This window comes from Setaria italica, chromosome IV, assembly GCF_000263155.2.
Source record: "Setaria italica strain Yugu1 chromosome IV, Setaria_italica_v2.0, whole genome shotgun sequence".
Lineage (NCBI taxonomy): Eukaryota > Viridiplantae > Streptophyta > Magnoliopsida > Poales > Poaceae > Setaria > Setaria italica.
Genome location: NC_028453.1, coordinates 37256637 through 37277378, shown reverse-complemented (window position 1 = coordinate 37277378; position 20742 = coordinate 37256637). Strand labels below are relative to the sequence as shown.

At 48.5% G+C, this 20742-nt stretch overlaps 1 protein-coding gene across 1 annotated transcript; it reads right to left on the bottom strand.

The window, feature by feature from the left end:
• Window positions 1-18343: 18343 nt before the first annotated feature.
• LOC101753391 (probable calcium-binding protein CML29) lies at window positions 18344-19098 on the bottom strand. Its single transcript, XM_004966120.3, has one exon. The coding sequence runs from the start codon at window positions 19011-19013 to the stop codon at window positions 18537-18539; it is 477 nt and encodes a 158-aa protein (XP_004966177.1). The 5' UTR covers window positions 19014-19098; the 3' UTR covers window positions 18344-18536.
• Between the last annotated feature and the right edge of the window lie 1644 nt (window positions 19099-20742).

Genomic DNA, 20742 nt, shown 5'->3' with positions numbered 1-20742 from the left:
CGACAACCTTTTTTGGTGGTCGTATTTTGTAACGGCGTTGCGCTTGCACCGAACGGACAGGGTTTGGGATAAGTCTGGGGTCCTGATCAACCGTGACCAAGGCACGAATCCTAAAAATTACAAGAAAAAATTAATGGCGATACGAAAGGATGGTGCTGCTACATGTGGACGGTTTCGAGTGGACGCTCCTCGGGCTTAAATTTTGATGCGATGGGCGGTAACTGTCGTGTGGGATCGCGTGTCGCCGGGATTATTCCGGCAGACAGCGACCTCACGCCGATGGGCCGGTCCGCCGGTGTGTGGGTCCGTGTGTGGTGTCGCGCAGCTCAGGCGAACAACCAACGGTTGCAGAGCACGATTTTTCAGCACTGCGGTGGAGTACAGCGGGCTATAGTAGTGCTATAGTGGGCTATAACGGACCTATCGTGATTGAGCACAGTTCTACCCTAAATCTCATATCCCGCTATTTTATTTTGTATATTGGTGAAGTGGAGGGTGCAGAGTGGTGACCATAATACGTGACGATTGTTGCGAGCATGCAGTATCCTGTATGAGCCACCGGTGTTGTTTGGAATAGTCAGACGAGTTCGTGTCTGCCTGTATAGATTTAGCAATAAGTGATACTTGCCTTTTCTTCTTCCACTTTTATGTTTCTTATCATGTATAGGAAGTTATACGTACTGGCTTAGTGGCTACTGGGTATCCAAAGTGGGTGAAGGGGGGCTACTCTTTTATGAGTTAGGATTTTGGTGTGGCCAATCTGAGTTAAGTCCGAGATAGTAAAAACCACGTATATATCAGGCTTTTGCTACCCGTCCTTTCTAAGATGACCAAGCAACTTGATATTCATTTTTTTAATCTTTAGTCGACAACTAGTGTTTGAATTTATAGATTCTACTATTATGCAAATATGATATTATTGGATTCATATTTGAAGCCACTTCCATACTATCTCAATTTCATGATCACGCATGAGCAATTGAGCATTGTAAGTACATGCGGTCAAAGTGCGGTGTTGGAGAGTACATTTTAAAAATTGGGGGATATTATCATTAGACCATCTCTCGGACTCTAACACGTATACACCGTGGTAAAGAGAAGAGGCGATCGATGCAAACCTTGGGACTTGAGGCTATAGGATTTCCTACGTTTTTCTAGTCATTATTTATGTGGGAGAACTAATTAAGTCCATTTCTACTGAGAGTATCTCGCTTTCGAAAGCTCAGAGTCAAATAATTCTTATGGCGTTGCATGTTTTTCACATTAGTTGCACCTCCAACCAATCGTGCCCCTTTTGCCATTTAATTAGGATCACATTGTGCTCTGACACTAAGCTTTATGGCGCACAGTATGGACCATTATTATGACCTCAAACCACTCCGATGTGATGCAGGACCATCCAAATCTAATCAGGATCCACACGTGCAAGAAGGAGGCTTCATCCAACATGCCTGACACAAGGATATATTACATAGTACTCCCTCCGTTCCAAATTATAAGTCATTCCAATTTTCTTGGAGAGTACTAAAATTATAGAGAAAATCACAAAAGTTTATAGCACCGAATAGATATACTATGAAAATATATTTAATGAAGAAACTAATGGTACCTATTTGATATCATGAATGTTAGCACTTTATTGTATAAATTTGGTCAAACTTGAGATGCTTTGACTCTTCAAGAAAGTTGTAATGACTTATAATTTGGAACGGAGGGAGTACATCTCAAGTTTGGCCTACCTTATCTTATCATCCAAAGTCAAATCGTTCCATAACCAAATGAGTAGTTGTACATTAGCATAATTTACTAATTTTATGTGTTACTTGTTAATGCTCTTTTCTATAAACTTGATCAACTTTAGCTTAGGTGAAACTAAAATGCATTGTATTTTAGGACGGATGGAGTAACCTCCATGTATACGTATACATGGCGCGTTCCGAAAAAACAAATAATAGCTGGTAGGAGTGGCACGCCTGCGTCCACGCAGCCACGCAGGGACTGAACCGTGGCCGGAGCCGGAGCCATATGTGCGGCTGCACCTTTAGCTCGTGGTGGAAATGAGCAGCCACCCGTTATCTCTTCTGCCCCCGGTCGCGTCCTTATCCTGCAATAATTTCTCAACGGAGATGACACGGTTCCGGCCTCATTTACCGGGACCAGCAGGCCGTCCTGGCCGCTGGCCCCGGCGATGCAACGTCGCGATCAGACGTCTCCGTTTCGATCGATTTGCTCGCTGCGCCAAAAGGTAGGCAGACGCCCCTCGCGGCTCTGCTCTGCTCGCTGCGGTAAGAAAGCCCGTGTGGCATGTTACGGACGTGTTTGATCCGCCTTCGATGCTAATTAGGCAGATTAAATATAAGTTAATTATAAAATTAATTACAGAAACCCTGGGCTAATTCGCGAGATGAATCTATTAAGCTTAATTAACCTAGTATTAGCAAATGGTTACCGTAGCACCACATTGTCAAATCATGAATTAATTAGGCTTAATAAATTCATCTCGCGAATTAGCCTCCATCTGTGCAATTAGTTTTATAATTAGCCTATATTTAATACTCCTAATTAGTATCAAACATTCGATGGGATAGGGACTAAAGTTTAGCCTCTAGGAAATAAACACCCCCTACCAGAGGTGAGTGCCAGCAGTGTCAGGCCATCAGGTAATGAAGTAGCCACCGGTTATCTTCACTGGATAAGCTTTAGCACATGTGACTAACCTTGGAGATTATATCGACCTGTTGGCGTTTGAAGAAGAAGAAAAAAGGAAGCAAGTCTTGATATAGATGAGCGGTTAGCTGAGATGAAAAGCAAGGAAGATCACGGGCCACTCCAAGCATCATGTGCTTTTCGTTCATGGCGGCGTGACACGCGGCCACAAAGCAGCAGAGAGCAAGTATCTCAGCCGGCTTCCTGTTTCCACATGCTGAATTGCTGATTGGCATACGATATTTGCAAACAATATCGTCGCCTTTTGGCGCCTCCCCCTGATGCTGCTGCTGTCTGGTTGGTTTCGGGCCGTTTCTTTCCTTGTGCCGCCCGGCATTCTGCAGCCTGGGGGTGGCAATACTGTTCGGTGATCACGTTGGTTGGCAGCATTTGTCCTTCTCATGTCAAAGACTGCATTTCCTTTCCTTTGGAGAAGAAAGTGCAGCCAACTGCTCGTAAAAGAGAGTAGGTTTCCATGCTTAAAACTTAAAAGCGAGGAAATAATAGCCAAATGCGCAGCGGCGGCACGTAACTGCGCAGCTTTTGGAGAACCGTGCAGGGCTGTCCGATCCCGGAGCCCGCGCACGCCGGCCACGAGGTAAACGTGCCGATCTCTGACGCGGACAGCGCGCCGGTGAGTGTTGACAGTACTGATCGAACAAGTGACGGCTCGGTCGGTGGCACACCGTAACCATGGTGGCAGTGGTAGTGGTCTGGTGTGTTGCGCCTGGACCATGCTGCTCTGCTTCGGCCACGCGACGGCGCGCGGCGCGTCGCCCTGCCGGCCCTGCCACGGCAGTCACGTACGTGTGCGTACGGTTCGTTTCACCACTACTGCGGCACGTGACAGTGGGCAGGTTTCGACTGTTTGGTAGGCAGCCAAGCCATGGCATCCGATCCTCTTCCTCCTCCTTCCTTGCCCAGCGTCGTCGGTTCCCGGGAGCTTGACTCGTCGGCAGTCAACTCCCGACGACGCGCCGTGCCCGGCCGCAGCGGGCGTTTGATTCTCTGGTTGGAGCGACGCGGCACGTGCCGAGGCATCTTCAAGAAACATAGGGAAGCAAAGGCGACCACGGGATGGAGCCAGCCGTCGACGGAAAGGACGACGGCGCCGGCGTTTCCGCCACAAGGATCACGCGGAGAAATGGAAGAAAACGAAAAGGAAATCCGTCCGCCGCTTAATTAGCTTCCTTGCCCGCTGATTGCGGCGACAGGTCGGCGTGCTCCGGTGCCCGGCCGGCCATTATTGATCCGTCCGTAATCGAGCTTAGGCCTTGTTTAGTTGGTTAAATTGGGAGGTGACAAATTACTGTGCTGGTACTGTAGCACACTGTAGCGTTTCGTTTGTATTTGTGAAATATTGTCCAAATATTGACTAATTAGGCTCAAAAGATTCATCTCGCAAAGTACAACAAAACTGTACAATTAGTTTTTAATTTCATCTACATTTAGTACTCCATGCATGTACCACAAGTTTGATGTGATGGGGAATCTTCTTTTTGCATAGTGTTAAAGTTAGGAGTTGGGGGTGAAGTAAACAAGGGTTTAGACACGGTAGCTCGTATCTATCCGCTGTTCCTGTTTCACACGAGGAACGCATCTTCTGCTAGAGCTAGGGAAAAGAAGAGTGCTGCATAAGCTAGGATAGCCTTAGTGAACATAGCACTAGGAAATCACGACCTTGCATTGTCCTCGCTTTTCTGCATCTCCAGACACTGTCTGGTCCGTTCCGGGGCCGTTTCTTCCGCTGCCGGGGGACGCTTCCACTCTGGTGGTGTGTTCATGGTTCCGGGCTGGCACGTTGGCTGGCAGCACTAGCGTTTTCCCGGCGACGGTGATGACAGCAACAGCAAGTGGCGGTGGATGGCAGAATCGTGCGAGCCTGTCCGTCCGTCCGGGTCTGCCTGGGGTCCTCGGTGTCCCACACATGAGCAAAATGTGGCGAGACTCGGAGGTGACGCGACCGGCCTGATCCTGAAGGATCCTCAGCGGGCAGTGGATGCTGCTGACATGCTGTCATGCTGGACGGTGCCGCTGGGGGACCCATGAGGACACCCAGCGTCGCGTAGGCGAGGCAGCGGGCCAAACTGCTCAAGCGCTCAGTTCAGGGCTTCAGGCCGCCGCTAGCTGCTCCGGCCGGCGGCCGCGATGCCCTGCCCCGCGACACCGAGGCATACGGTCGCCGCGCCTGCCGTCGACCACCGCCGGCGTACGGCGTCGGGAACCAAAGTCTATAGCTGTACTGTACGGACGGACGGACGGGCGTCGTCATGCTTTTCATGAATGCCATGCCAATGCCAGCGTCTCTTTCCCCTGCTGAATGTTTGAGCTGGCACCGCCAGATCCGCGATTCGGTCGGAACGGAATAATCGACGGCAGCGAGTGCTGCACTCCTGCCGACCCGGCCGGCGACGTGCCGCTGCATATACGCGGATGCGAGACGCCCGACCGAGCCGCATCGATCATGTGTACTAGTACGATGATTCTTGGCCGGATTGAGTTGGACACGTGCGGGAAGAATCTTGTCCTCGGACGGGAAGAACGCCGCAGTGTGCTGGAGTTCATATTCATCGTGCGGCCACATGGGAAAGAGCAGAGGTATCCGTCAACCCGCCGCTCGATTGCAGTGCGAGACGGCCAGGGGTTGGGTTGGTGCTCCGGCCGGAGTCCGGACGGCTGCCATCGAGAGTGTAGTAGGTAGTACGGCAGCTCGGCGGTGCATATCCTCGTCCGCTCGTGCACGTGCCAGTCTTCGATCACAAAACCCAATGGCACAAGGGATTGCATTGCTGCGAGCCTGCCAAGGAGAGAGACATCACATAAACCTGAATCCTATGTGACTCTTCTACTTAACAACAGTATTTTTCATTTTGGAGGTAAAACGAATTTATATTTCAGAAAAGGAAACCCTCTGAACTCTGAAAACAGCTTGTTTTTCTATACCAAGCGGTTTTGCGGTTTTGACTCACCTGGTGCCGCTCCAACTCTCCTACATGGTGCCATTTCAGCCGCGATTATCCGGGTGTGTTTCTTATGTCTTCATGGCTCTTGACGGTATCCTTACATAAAATTATTGGTGCACCAACATTTGCCTGGTTCAAATTTGTTGCATGTACATCTTTGCTATAATTATAAATTAATTTTATGAATATAAATACTTATTTACCATCTACGCAAGTCTTAGAAAATGCCGAATGGACCCCTCAGGTCGCATCCTGGACCAACTCACGCCAGATGACCTCAATCACTCTCAAGTATCTCATTATCGTTGGGTAGACACTCCCAATCAGAGGATCCTATATGGCTTCCATTAGGTGTTTAAGGGTTGTACCTTTAAAATCCACTAGGCCCATCTATCTTAAATATTGCAACACACCAATCTCTCACCAAACCCCTCACCATGAACATCCTTTAAAACTTTGTTACACTTGTTTCAACAATCTGCAAACTCTATGACAACATTTCAGATATGCTTATTCAACATTTTATGTGAGATTAAGGTGCATCGCAATGCTTCTTCCCTCCCATCGCAATGCGAACTTCAACATTTTCTTACAACTCATTCAATAATCATCGAACCCTAATCAACATTTTTTGAATGGTTTGATTCAACATTTTACGAAAATCACACACACACATATAAACACACGCTAGAACAGATTGTCAGGGATAGATCCCCATTACCCGCAAGGAAGGAAGAAGTTAGACTCCTAGTACCTTGTAATCCTATTACGACTCCTACCTTGCCCGCCCCCTGGAATATATAAAGGAGGGCAGAGGTACCTAGATCAACAGGACCATAACCAACACCAAACAACACCTAAGTACAGGGCGTAATATACAACACCTCAAACATGACGTAGGGTATTACGCTACTCGGGCTGCCCGAACCTGTATAAATCCGTATCTTGTGTCCTCACTTTTCCCATCAAGCTCTAGGTCCAATGATCTCCCACCAACCAATCCACTACCTGAGGATACCCCTCGGTAGGTTGCCAAAAAAAATTCATAAGAGAAAAATTTGCCGAAGTTATATAAGGTTCTCACTTTAAATCCTACCAGGCCCATTTATCTTAACCATTGCAGCCCACCAACCTCCCATCATGGATGCCTTTCAATATTTTCTTGCACTTGATTCAACAGTATGCGAACTTTATGTCAACATTTTAGGTTAGCTAATTCAACATTTCATAGAGGATCAGGAGTGCAGCACAATGCTTCTCACCTCACCTAGGTCCCCCCACCTTGATACATATTTCAATATTATGTTACAATTGACTCAACAATATTTTCTTACACTTGATTCGGCAATCAGTGAACCCTACCTCAATATTTTGACTCATGGATTTAATGTTTTACAAAGATTTAAATGGTAGTTATGGTTAGCTTGCTCCACCACCTTATCTTAACCATCCATATACTATAGCACGGAGTTCAAACATTGAAAATTTCATAAGGAAAAATCTACAAAAGTTATATGGGATTTGGATTCCCACTTCAAACTTGCCCTTGGGCTGAGCCCCTCAAGGTCAAGGGCCAAATAGGCCCATTGTATCAGCCTACCAAAGCCCAAATATCTTGTGGCAGACTTGAGTCCCCCTACATCTCAGCCCTACATCCTGCTACATACTAACCTACCGCCATCCTCCAACTCTGTAGCCACACCTTCTCACCCTACCCTCCCCGAGATAGCTCAAGAAGGAGCCTTGGGGTAGAAATTCGTACCCTCAAAGCATTAGTAGCAGGTATGATGCGGAAGGACATACCTCATTCAATTGCTAGAACCCTAATTGGCACATCAAGCTTCTTGCTACTCCCGTGCTTTTTGTGGTTCCAATGAGATACCCATACCTACCTACTTCCCCCCCAGCCCTTTCTGTGGATCAGTAAAGCACCTGCTCAAACTCACTGCTTGCCATCTTTATTCATTGTGTTTTGTCTAATATTAAATAGAAATCATCGAAGTAGTAGTACTACTATTTAGGATATTGTTTTATATAGACTCACCGAATGGATTTTACACATTTTGGTAGATCTCTTGATTCTTGATGCAATTAAGGATATCGATAAATGGTCACATGGCAATCACAAGGCTTGACTATATGGTGGTCTTGTGTTACAGTTAACCTAATAACTACTAGCTTTTATGGTTTGTAGTTTTGTATTTTATCGTTTGTTTATATGCGCTAGGCATAGTCGAGTCAGCTTCTCAATTTTTTTTTTGCATGTTGATACATCAACTTGTTGTGGACGGTGGAGCTTTCAATTATATATTAAAATGTTTTGACTATATAGATCTTTTAATTATATATCCGAGCATAGTCATATACGAGAGCTTTCAATGCATTAATAATATATATTTCATATCATTAAATTGCTTTGTCTTGGGGCTCTATCTTGTAGGGTAATGTCTTGTAGTTGTTGTTTTTTTGACAATTCAGGCACTAAAAGATGGGAATCGATGCTCCAGTACCTCAAATCTTAAGCAGCATTGTGACATGAGGATATATAAAAAATGCTATAACCCTACAAGACAATCTTCGTCAGCTATAACTTGTTGGATTTCAGACCTTGATAAGCTTACCTAATCACTTTATGGTAATATAGCAATAACTCATTTGTTGGTTTCCCGACACTCTACACGACTAATTTTAGAGCGTGAGATGCAAGGCAGTGGAGTAATCGTGTCCAAGCTATCATCATCAATAATGTTAAGTCTTGATAAGCCCTTGATCCCCTGTTAAAGAAGACGACTGTAGTTGCTGGCAGCCATGACACGAGAACTTAAATGAAAAATTTAACAACTTAGATTTCATAGTCGTCGTTGGGTCATGAGGAGACAACGCCTCTGAGTGTACTCATCACCTTCGATGGACATACAATGGCGGTCACATTATTTACATATGGATGTACCAAGATTCTAGCTTTTCTTTTTTGTTGCTAATAAATAAAAATCATTCTAATGCTTTATATTGAAAATAAAATAATAATTTAAGGAAGGTTTTTACTATTCTATACTTTATCATCTGTCATGAAAATAGTGATTCATAAATTGCATAGAATCCCAAAAATGAACATGTCGAGAGAATAAGGTATTTTTTTTGTATGCGGAGGAAGTGTGGTGGACTATAGCCCAACTCTTCTACTTTTGTTTTAACCCAATATGTCATTCATTTTTTCAATTATTTTATTTGTGAAGAATGGGTGCTTATAACACAAAGACGATCCTACCATGAGAGAAGCGGAGATGTCATGCACTTCAAATGTGGAACATTGATTCTAGCAAAACAGACTTGGATTGTTATACCAAGATAACAATGTGCTTATATGACTAAATATCACACTTGTAGTCTATGTTAATCGTTACATGCAACAATTGCTATATGTCAATGCCGGTCTATGTTTCAAATAATTATCCTTTGTCTAGAAGCATATTTAAAAGTTTTAAACTTTAGACAATTTTCTACACTAAGAACTAACTCTTAGCGTAGTGCATATGAATAGGTACGAATCCATCCACAATTATTTAAAATCATGTTGCCTATAATTTACACACATATGATCATTTTTAGTGAATAATTTGTAGGATGTGATATACTTTCGGGTATGTGAATTTGATATGCATGTTCTACTTTGAGTATGCGGGCATCATCTTAAAAAACAAATTTGAATTGATATTATCTTGCAATATTGTACAATAAATGGCTATATATTTATATGATCTTCAATAAAATTGTAGAAATTTTTACAGGATAAAGATGTGAGATTGAGAATTTAATCGTAAGAGGAAAAAGTAATTGGGGATTAAATTACACGTGAAATTGTGATGTGATGAGGTGCTTTTGTAAGCTTCTTATATATCTTATACATTGTATTTAAATTTTAAACTTATAAATATATTTGCTCATTGACTTGACACTTGAGGAGCATAAATGCTCGACATCATTGATGCCTACGTAAACTAAAGTAAGCGGCCAGATACAGGCTAATATTAGGAGGTTTAGGATGATACTATTCTTTTTATGTAATATTCTTACCTAACTAATATTATGTACATATGTTATGGCTATTTTTCGCCAAAATTTTTGGGTATACACGCATGTTCAAGTTCATATGCTAGGAGATGCTCCCGTGGACTTGTGATGTGTTGAGTTCCTAGGAGAAGATGGAGGCCACAAGACTTGAGGATTTTGCAGGCTAGGCCGGACTCGGGCCGGGTTGGAAAAAGGCTACTTTATTTTGGATCGAAAATTTACTTCCACAACCATTCCATGTCAAAATTTTAGAGTGCATATCAGAATTATTTGCATTTCAGGTTACTCCTGCCAGCGCAAAATTGCACTAGTCCGCTAAGCAGACTGCAAGGACTTTTCACGAGAGAATGACAAGGCACGAGTTGGTGATCATCGCCAGACTAAAGTTAATCTGATCACAATAACAACTAGTATCTGAACTGAATTCAAGATCACAAAGAATGATAGATCAGAGATGACATAACCTGACATGACAGGTCACTGTGGGATTGCACTTCTGAGGTGTGCAATCTAATGTTCAGAAGATTTGCATTTTTTAGAGTCCCAGGGAAACATTCCCCAGCTTATATGCATTGCATTTAGGACAAACGTCAAAGCACAAAATCAGTTCTCAGCGCACTCAACTCATCAGACATAATCCAGCATAACAGCTACTACCCTACTCCACTTCACCATCACTCCATCAGGGCCTCTCCAATGTGCGCTCCTTGGCCGGTCCTATAGGCGCTGGACCCGGTCCCATACACTACGAGGTCGGTCCTATCCGAGAGAAATTGAGGACCGGCTCCCATGCATAGGAGCGAGCTCCGTGGAATATTCCATCCTCTTCCCGACTCACCTTTCTCTCCCAAACCGTTGCTGCTCCCGCCGCCTTGACGAAGCCGCTACGTCTGCGAGCTACACCGTCGAGCAGGTCCCCAAAACCTTCAAGCCCTATAGCGGCGACTTCCTGCGCCACTCCGGGCTTGCCCACGCCGCCGAGAGGCAGGGGAAGCGGTGGCTCAGGAGAAGAACGGCGGACGGGGCGTTCGGGCGGCTTGACCCCGCATTCTTGCACATGGTGTCTGGGTCTCTCGTCCGGCTGCGGCCGCACGCCCAGATGTGTCGCCGGAGCATGAAGGTCGGAGGGCCTCGCTAGCGGAGGACGGAGACGCGGCATCACCTGTACGATTTCGACCTCCGTCCGCAGCTACCAGCATCTAGAACGAAGGAGCTTCTTCGCTGGAAGCAATCTTCTCCAAATCTGGCACCATTGCCTTTAGATGCTAGGAGTTTGATTTGTGGCTTTCTGGGAGCAGGAAGGTGGGATCTGAAGCGGATCAGGAGGGGGCAGGCAGAAGGATGGTGACGACGGCGGCAGGCAGCGGCGTGCGTGCTTCGGGTTCCTTGCGGTTGAGAGAAGGGCGGTTTGAGAGGAATTCATTTTTTTATTTCGAAGTGGGCCACCTTCAATTATAGAACCTGGGTCTAAACATTGTGGGTTTTTTTTTACAAAATCAGCCCGGTCCTATGTAGAAGCGGGGTTGCTCCTATACATGGGAGATGCCCTCAGGCGAAGCACCTCTACCTGCACTCGGAGCTAAAGTGTTGCTCCACCCTCACTTTTTTTTTCTTCCATATGATGGCTTGGGCACTAGGAGGCACCACTCTCATAGTCTCATGTGTTCCTCCCAACCTCACTGAAGATATTCATCAGTTCATATTCATCCCGGCCGCCACGATTCAGCAGTCCCACATTGGATTCTTTCCGGCCTCATTGCCAATGCTTCCAGTTGCACTGCCCAGGTGTTGTTGTACTTCTCCACATGCCGTACGGGCTGTCCCTTCAAAACTATAGCATGCTACGACTCGCTAATTCCGATCATGATTCGTAGATGAACAGCAAGCGCCGTCGCATTCTCCGAGCAGGCCTCGACGCTGGCGGTGCCCATGAGGCCGCCGAGCTGCAATGGTGAGCTATTCGGTTCCCAGCGCCGCCGTCGGGCTTCGGTTTCGGGCGCGGCTCGCAGCAGCGGCAGCGAGCCCAGGCCGAACTCCACTCCCGGCGTTCATCGTGTCCAGGAGTTCCTGCGCGCTGATCGGACAGGGAGGAGATGAGGATGAGCACAAGTCCGTTCACCAGAAGGAGGCGCTACGCCGGACGGGAAGGGTGGCCACGAGCACGGCAACGGCGAACTGCAGTAGCGGCGCGCGTGGCGAGACACGGACCTGGCCATGGTGGGGATTAGGAAACGAAATAACGACCGGGGGTGGACGGTAAATGAAATACCGTCCACCCCTGGGGGCTCCTCGCGGCCGTTCGATCGGAATTGTCCGGCCCAGATTTTCATATTCTTCAAGGGGATGATTTGCAGTTATTTACCGCAGTCAACTCTCAGGCGAGCAAGAGCCTGACGGTTGGATCGGAAAGGTGAAGGACCGGCGGCTACGTCAGTCGAGCCGTGGATTGCCGGCACGGCGGACTGGAGCAGCGCGCCGAGCGCGGCCGCGCGCAAGCTCCCCGGAGTTTATCACGTCCAGGAGCTCCTCCATCGCGAGCCAGCCGCCGCGGTTAGTTCCACTGGAGCCGTCCCCCTGCCTCGCCATACCTTGAGTTCCCATCACCGCCAGTGAGAGGCGGCCACCGGCCAGTGCTCTGATCCATGGCTGCACGTTTTCACGAGTTGCAGGCGTCGCGTGTTCGTCTTGCACGTTGCACAACCCGCATAGTAGCTCCAGCTCGATTATTTTACATCTCAATACACAGACGAACGCCACGCGCAGACAACAAACTAGAGCAGGTCGGCCATGAGCCTGAACTCCTCGATGGTGATGGCACCGTCGCCGTCGCCGTCCAGGCTCTCGACGATGGCCCCGAAGTCCTCGGCGCTGGCACCGCGTACGGCGCCGAGCGCCCTGGCGAGCTCGTCGGTACAATATCCTTGTTTTCTTGGTGCAAGATCAGATAAGTTTGGAATGTTCGGTACAATATCCTTGGTGTTCTGTTAATCGTGGTTAGCCCTTTTCTTTCTTTTACCAAAAAGGCTTGCTGTGTATTTCATTTTCTAAACCATAAAACAGGTTATAATTTAAAACCAAAGGTTGTGGAATCTAATTATCTGGGCAGCACCCAAACGAGATTTTTTTAACCCTTTTAAATTTAAATTTTTAATAATAACTCGTACCAAACTAAATTTTCAGGAACTAGTTTTTTTTGTCGCGCTAAATATTCTGGCATGACAAATACTTAAGTCGCGCCATCTAGTTTGACGTGACTGAATGCCATGCTAGAACGGATACAAACATGGAACAAGGCGTGATTGCATCCATGCACCGCGACGCGTTAGCCGCTTGCTCTGTCTAGTACTCTAGTCATAGTGTCAGTAGTACCGACACTGGCTTCCAAGGCAAAAAGGCAGTGCCAATTACCAAGTTTATGCATGTGATGATGACCATGCAGTAGCACTAGTACCAACAAGTAAACAAAATGCTAAGCTCACAATACATATAGAGCTGCATAAAAATATATTTTGTTTTGCATGTAGTCATGACAATATTAATGAGCAGTACTTTTCTTATAAACATATACGAACATACGAACTATGAAGCTCAATATATTAATAAAATGACACCGTAGGCTTATAACTTATCCTTAAATTGTCGGTATTTCGGACCGCCTGATTGTACACCGCGCTCTCCTTACTTCCGATGACTAGCACACAAGAGACAAGTAGTTATACTGGTTCGAGAAAATCCAGTTTCGGCAGGAGTCGTGTTCCTTGGATTAAATGCACTGAGCTTACAACAGGGTGCTTGCAAGCAAGCGTTCGTCCGATATGTAAGTGTATGCGTTAAAGGTTGGCTCCCCTCGTTCGGTTATGTCTCTGGCGTGGGGCGGTCAGGGAGGCCACGCCGTGCATTTAATGCTTCTCGTACAGCGCAGGTCTTACTGAGTCAAGGAGTGGGTGAGGCGTCGTGGGACCCTTGCAGGCCCTACCCCCGAGCTGGTTGAGCCGGCGAGTCGTGGCTCTTGTCTTCCGACCAAGGAAGGTTGGGTGGTGGGCTGCAACGTCATCTGCACCGCTTCCAAGATGCTTCTAGCTATTGGGCCTTTAGCCTTTTGACGTCTGGTTGTCTTAGCCCCTTTCCTGAGGGTACCGTGGTACAGGTACCTTTTTTTACTTACTATATGGAGTCGTGTCTATCTAAATTACTTTAACTCCTATCGTACAGCTTTCAATAAATTAAATAAAACATAGAAAAACAACATTCACCTAATTGAAAACATAGGAAATAATGGCATGATTTTAGCATTTTACACTCAAAATACCGCAGGATCCTCGCGGATGCAATCGGTTGATACTTTATTAGAGCATCTCCAACGGCTTACCTAAATCTAAATCGGATTGCTGTACCGAAAAATCCATCAGAGTATCTAAATACTCCAACAGATTATCTATATAGATCCTTGACCTAAATATAATACAAAGAGAGTGGATTGCTATATTTTGTTGTCACACGCGAGAGCCCAACTGCCACCGTACGGATGTTTCAGCGCTCCTCCGCGGCCTGCGCCCTGCTCGGCCGTACGCCGCCCCATCCCGCCATGCAGCCCCTCCCCCTTGCTCCGCCTCGCCGTCGCACCGGAGTAGCCTCCGCATCGCCTGGCCGTGCGCCACCCTTCCCGAGGCCCCGCGCTCATCCCGCCGCCGCGCCATCTTCGGCCGCCGGACCTCACCTCCGAGAGTCCGAGCTCGCCACCGCCTGCCCTCACCTCTGCATCCGCCGCGCTGCCTCGTGAATCGAGCTGCGGGCCGTGGCCCCATGCAGCGCCGCTCACTGCGCCGCCCCGCGCATTGAGCTGTCGGGCGCCGCTCCGCGCCGCGCCGGGCGCCGCGTTGGCTGCGCACGCACTGCACGCCGCCGGCCATGCCGCGCAACGTCGTGACGGCCACCGCGGCCCCGCACAGCCACCGCCTGCGCGCATCCGCCCACAGCGCGGCCCCCTTGCGGCAGTCTTGCCGTCTCAGCCGAGACCCGTCGCGGCCCTCGATTCGCCGCGGAGGAGCAAGAGGTGGTGTAGATTCCAGCGGAGGGCGGTGAAGGGGTATGGTCGCCATCGATTCAGGCGGAGCATCTCGTCGATTCGACTGCGGCCGGAGGAGCTACGCGGGGAGGGGAAGAAGAGAGGTGAGGGGAGAAGATAAGCCAGTTTTGCAGATTGGTCCTTAAAAAAGATTCTGTTCACAAATTTGTCCCCGAAGGAAATATAGGTATCCCAGTTTAGGAATGTTGTTGGAGATGAGCTTAAAATTTTCCTAAAAACCTTCTCTTTCTTATACTAAAACTCGTTTTAGATATTCAAATATACATATGCTGTTGGAGATGCTCTAAAGCAACTTGTAGTATCGAATCCGACGCTGTCGAACCCTTATGTCATCCATCTTGTCATACTTGAGGGAGAAGGTCATCAAACGGTATGTAGCACTGCGTTGGGGCACACCTGCGCCTTCTGGCTTCTCGAGCAGCACTTGATCAGCTTTGTCTTCCTTGACCTTTACCTGACAAGAGTTGCCTTCCTCAACCAAGACGCACTCCACAAGGCAGAATTTGCGCCTGTATCCCAAGTAGATGAGGCTAGCGCTTACACGCCTATCAGCTGGGTTCTTGCTAAACACCTTCTCCTTGCTGCGCTTCCAAGCAGGGGCAGGGCAATGTCTGTTGCCAGTGCTGGGCACGTCGCAGGCGTAGAGGTACCCAAAGGTCTCCGGGTCCTTGGAGAGCCCGACCAAGGCTCTCAGTTCGGATTCATAGTGTCCACGGCCAGTGAAAGGCAGCGTCCACTCACCAAGATTTTTCCACACAAACACTCCCGTTTCGAAGCTGAATGTGGCCGTAGCTTCTTCTTCTCCACTCTTGGTGCTGACGAGTATGGTATGTCCATCGCCATCGGGGTGCATGGCGTAGGAGGTGACATCCATCCTAGCGAATGGCGGCACTGGTAGCTGGTGCCACGACCACTTGCCATTGCTATCAAAATCAGATCCAGCATCAGATTCATCCAGCGATGAGCCATCACCATCAGATTCGGAATCAGGTTGTTCCGGCGGAAAACGGCAGAGATCAAAGCAGCCGGAATCCAGAGCGAATAGCCTATCGCCGCCGACGGGGAAGTAGATGGGGTAAGCCGGATAGTTCGGCTCAGGGCCAAAGAGGACGCTCCGCGTGCGGACGTCGATGATCTGGACGGCGCCGGAATCATTGTGATGCATCCCCATGATCTTGGTGCCAAAGGCGGACGTGAAGTGCTGGGGAAACTCACGCGGCGCCGTCACGCGCCGGAAAAGTTTCGGCAAGCCCTGCTCAGCGCCTTCGCCTGAGTCGGCCGGCAACGGGAACTTGCGGATGCTGTATCCAGAGTCCCAGTCATCACAGACAAGGTAAAGGTGTGGCCGCCGAGGCTCCGCCGTGCTGCCGCCATCACGTTCACCGCAACGCCGCCGCTTTGGCATCCTCATTCCTTGATCGCCGCCTTCTTATTACCCGTGGACCTGATCCCTGCGATTTGAATTCGAAGAAGAATCGATTTTAAAATAGAAATCAATCAGGCCCTATCCTCCCACCGCAGCTCAATTCGACAAATCCAGGGCAACAGCCAACAGAGAAGAAAAGAGGAGGCCACCTATAGATCGAAGATGGATGGAGCGGTGGATAAGTTTCGCGGGTCACCCAGTGGACCTCATGAGCCGCTCCTCAGTGCTGGAACTCATGGGCCGTTAGCAAACTAGCTTCCGTGAGGCCCACGGAAGCCCAGTGTACTTGATCGAGTGTTGCATGACCCATCAGCCCATCATCTGGCACCTGGTACGACTTAGGCATGTGGTCTGTAAATACTCGTACACAGACAGTAAAATAGACAACATATATAATAGCGTGTCTATTATATTATCTATGTATGATTTAATTTATGTATGGACACATCATACATGGTGATTAAGTATAGCTTGATTCTTGTGTGCTATTTTGTTTGTTTGAAATGATACATATACGATGTTTACCGTCAGAGAGAATAAAGTTCTTAGGACTGTTACTTAACTGTTAATTTTATTTCATGTCATTCTAACCTGCCTAAAAGACTTTGCTGATATTACAATCTTTCACTAGTGATATATTGTAAAAGTGTAAGGACCCAAATGCAAAAATAGCTGCTCAAATATCTCGTGACTGTTCCTCTTGAATCCTCTTTCTCTCGGTCTTTCTTGTCTATCTCTGCTGGCCTGTGACCGGCAGATCTTGGAGGGGAGGTGCACGTGGTGTGGTGGCTGGCGGGCGTCGGGCGGATTAGTGGACGAACGGCGCGGCGGCCGGCGTGCAGGCGAGCGGTGCAGCTGCCGGACGGCGTGGCCGAGGGCCAGCAGCGCAGCTGCGGATGGCCTGGTGGAAGGCTAGCGGCGGCGCCGTCGCACGGCACGACGACCAGAAGGGGACGCGCACGGCAACCGGGCGAGCGGCACCGAGGAACACAGGTGCCTCTATTTCACGCTCGATCCGGGGGGTCCGTCGCCTCACACCCATGACTCGTACCGACGATGACGCCATGGGAGCACGAGCCACCGGTCGTCGTCTAACCGGACGATGGCTCTCTCTCCTCTGTCTCTCTCGTCCACCTCTCTCTCGTCCACCTCAGTAAAATTGATCTACATGGCACCATATAGATGACGTATTAATTGACGTTGTACATGCCCTTATTCCGACCATGATTCGTACTCCCTCCGTCTCAAACTACTACATTTAGTTTTTTTCAAAAGTCAACCAATAATAGCTCAAAATAAGTTATTTCAAATAAACATATTACATAATATAATATAATTTATGCTATTAGTCTATTTGATTATCCCTTTATTCATCGTTAAAGTTGAAAATGTTTGATTTAAAAAAAATCTAAACGTAACTGTATTAAGGCACGGAGGGAGTAGATGAACAGAACGTAAGCACCGACGTATTCGTCCCGTAGTCTTAGGCCTACTATTGGATACCCATACCCTCTCTGAGTCGACACCCACTTCAAATGGGGAAGGTATGGATAGAAAATTATATACTCATTAGAAATAAGTAGGGTAGAAGTTAATTATTCATTAGATATAGGTGAATTAGGAAGGGCAAGAAGTGAATAATAATTATATGGATTTTGGTGTGAACATTTGCCTGGATCCTCCCAGTGGCAGGGATGCAGTCCTCGACGATTCATTCAGCGAGCGCGTGCACAAGGTGGCGCCGTCGCATTCGCTGGCCGGGCAGTCCTCAACGCTGGCGGCGCCTATGAGGCCGAGTTGCAACGACGAGCGCCGGCCGCCGTCCGGCCTCGATTTCGGGCGCGGCTCACAGCAGCAGCAGCGAGCCCGCCCCGAGCTCCACTCCCGGCGTCCATCGTGTCCAGCGCGCTGATCGGCCGCCGGTGAGGATCTGAGCGAGGATGAGCAACCACGGCGGACTCCAGTAGCGGCGCGCGCGCGTGGTGGTGATACGCGGGCCTGGCCATGGCGTGGTCAGGAAAACGAAACGACGAGGATTCACAAGTTGCAAGCGTCGCGTGTTCGTCTTGCAAGTTGCACAGGCCACGGGCATGGAGGAACATGAACAGTTACTTGATAAAGATAGTGAGATACATCGCATAAACATACACCCACAACTCGCATCGCATAGATACCTCCTGCTTGATTATTTTCGATCTCAATACACAGACGAACACGACGTGCACACACAGCAAACTAGACACCGTTCCGCTTCCACGCGCAGGTGTAGCAGCCTAGGCTCGATCTAGAGCAGGTCGGCCATGAACCTGAACTCCTCGATGGTGATGGCGCCGTCTCCGTCTCCGTCCAGGCACTCGACGATGGCGGCGCAGTCCTCGGCGCTGGCGCCGCCCACGGCTCCGATCGCCCTGGCGAGCTCGTCCGCCCCCACGAGCGCCCCGCCCGCTGCCTCGAGCGCGGGAAGCGCCGACTGCAGCAGCTCCCCGAGCGCGCCCAGCCCGAGCTCCCCGGCGTTCATCACGTCCAGGAGCTCCTCGACGCTGAGCCGGCCGTCGCGGTCGGCGTCGGCGCGCGCCAGCATGTCGCGCGCCTCGGCCTCGGACTTGTCCAGGCCCAGCGAGGCCAGCAGGCCACGGAGCTCCGGGGCGGTCACGAGACCGTCGTTGTCGGAGTCGAACGCCTGGAACGCCTCCACCAGGCTGCTGATGTAGCTCAGCGCCTCGAAGTCCACCGTCACCGGCCGCCCCGGCGCCGCCGCCATTTTCGATCTTGATGTGGTGAGCGAGTCCTTTAGTTGACTGCTATGGCTGAGAAGCACACGGCCTTAAAAAGAGCAGGTGAGCAGTGATCTCGATCCTCGGTGCTCGGTCGACGGTATGACGGAGCAGGATTGCAGTGAGCATTGTGCACGACAGGGACTGGACTGGAGAATCTGAATCTTTGGTTGCTTTGTGTCGACATGGAACGGGACATGGGGGTGTTTGGGAACACCCTATTAAAGTTTAACACCTGTCACATCGAATGTTTGGATACTAATTAGGAGTACTAAACATAAGCTAATTACAAAACTAATTGCATAGATAGAGTATAATTCGCGAGACGAATCTATTAAGCCTAATTAGTCCATGATTTGACAATATGGTGCTACAGTAACCATTTGCTAATGATGGATTAATTAGGCTTAATAGATTCGTCTCGCGAATTAGCACAAGGTTCTGCAATTAATTTTATAATTAGCTCATGTTTAGTTCTCCTAATTAGCATCCGAACATCCGATATAACACTGTTAAAGTTTAGCACCTCGTATCCAAACAGCCCCATATAATTGAGCTTGAGCATCGTGTTCGCTCGCCGCGATGCCATGGGTTTGGATAAGCCATGAGCCGGCTGGATTCTCACGCGATGGTGGCGTGTAGCGTGTTGTTGTGGGGATGGAGTTGGAGATATACGACGGGTAACTGGGCCGAATTGGGCTTCTTGTTATGGGCGTGACAAACAATTCAACTGAAAAGGCCTAACTTTTAGTGGGCTTTCTTAAGTGGGCCTAAACTCTTTGGTGAGTTGCGTGCGTGATTTCTTCAGCTTTTCCGGTACCCAAAAATTGGGCCTGAAGATGTTGCAGACCTCCAACTCCTGCCTTTTTCTCTCTCAAAAAAAAAAAAAATCTTGGCTGGCCTCGAAGAGAGGAAAAAAGCAAGAAAAGCTCATCACGCTCGTCCGTCAGTCAACGGCGTTCGTCAAGCATTCCTCGAATAGTTCACCAATCAAATCCTTGAGAAAGGCTTTCACATCACCATATCTAATGCTGATTTTTCTGCCATTTTTCAATGTTGACATTTAAATTTATGTCTTCTCCATGTGACAAAATAGGTACCCATCGCACCGCACTTTTTCGCACCTAAAAAGACATGGTCCGTTCATTTTCATTTTCACCAAAAAAAAAAAACATTGCCCCCTTGCAATTATTCAACACGGCCGTACGACTTGGCTGATCTGCTTTGCTGCATCCATGCTCTCCATCGCTACGGCTGCCGCAAAACGCCGGGCAAAATCAACACTCACCTACACGCAGAGCCCTCTATATTGACCGGTCACGGTCCGGAGCTTGATCCGGCCGGCACCCAACGAACTCGTCAAAAGCCAAGCCGATCTCCCTCTCCGGCATGTTCGCGAGAATAAGAGAGTCACCATGGAGAAATTTCAGGCAGGCATTGTATTGTACCCTAAAGTTTTCTGACCTGAACAACCTGAACCTGAACCTTCCACGTACAAGGGCAACAAGCAGGGGCCCCAAGAAGAACTGGTCCTGGATTTTCAGAGATAATGTGGCCGGCTTACTTGCCCCTGTCTGACTCGCCGCCATGCCGTTGGACTCGATCGAGGACTCTCTGAAGTCTGAATCGAGATGTTCAGGATCAGATTTGCATTCAGAAAAAATGGCAATCGAGTCTCAATCAGGATCAGTTTTGCATTCAGAAAAATGGCAACCA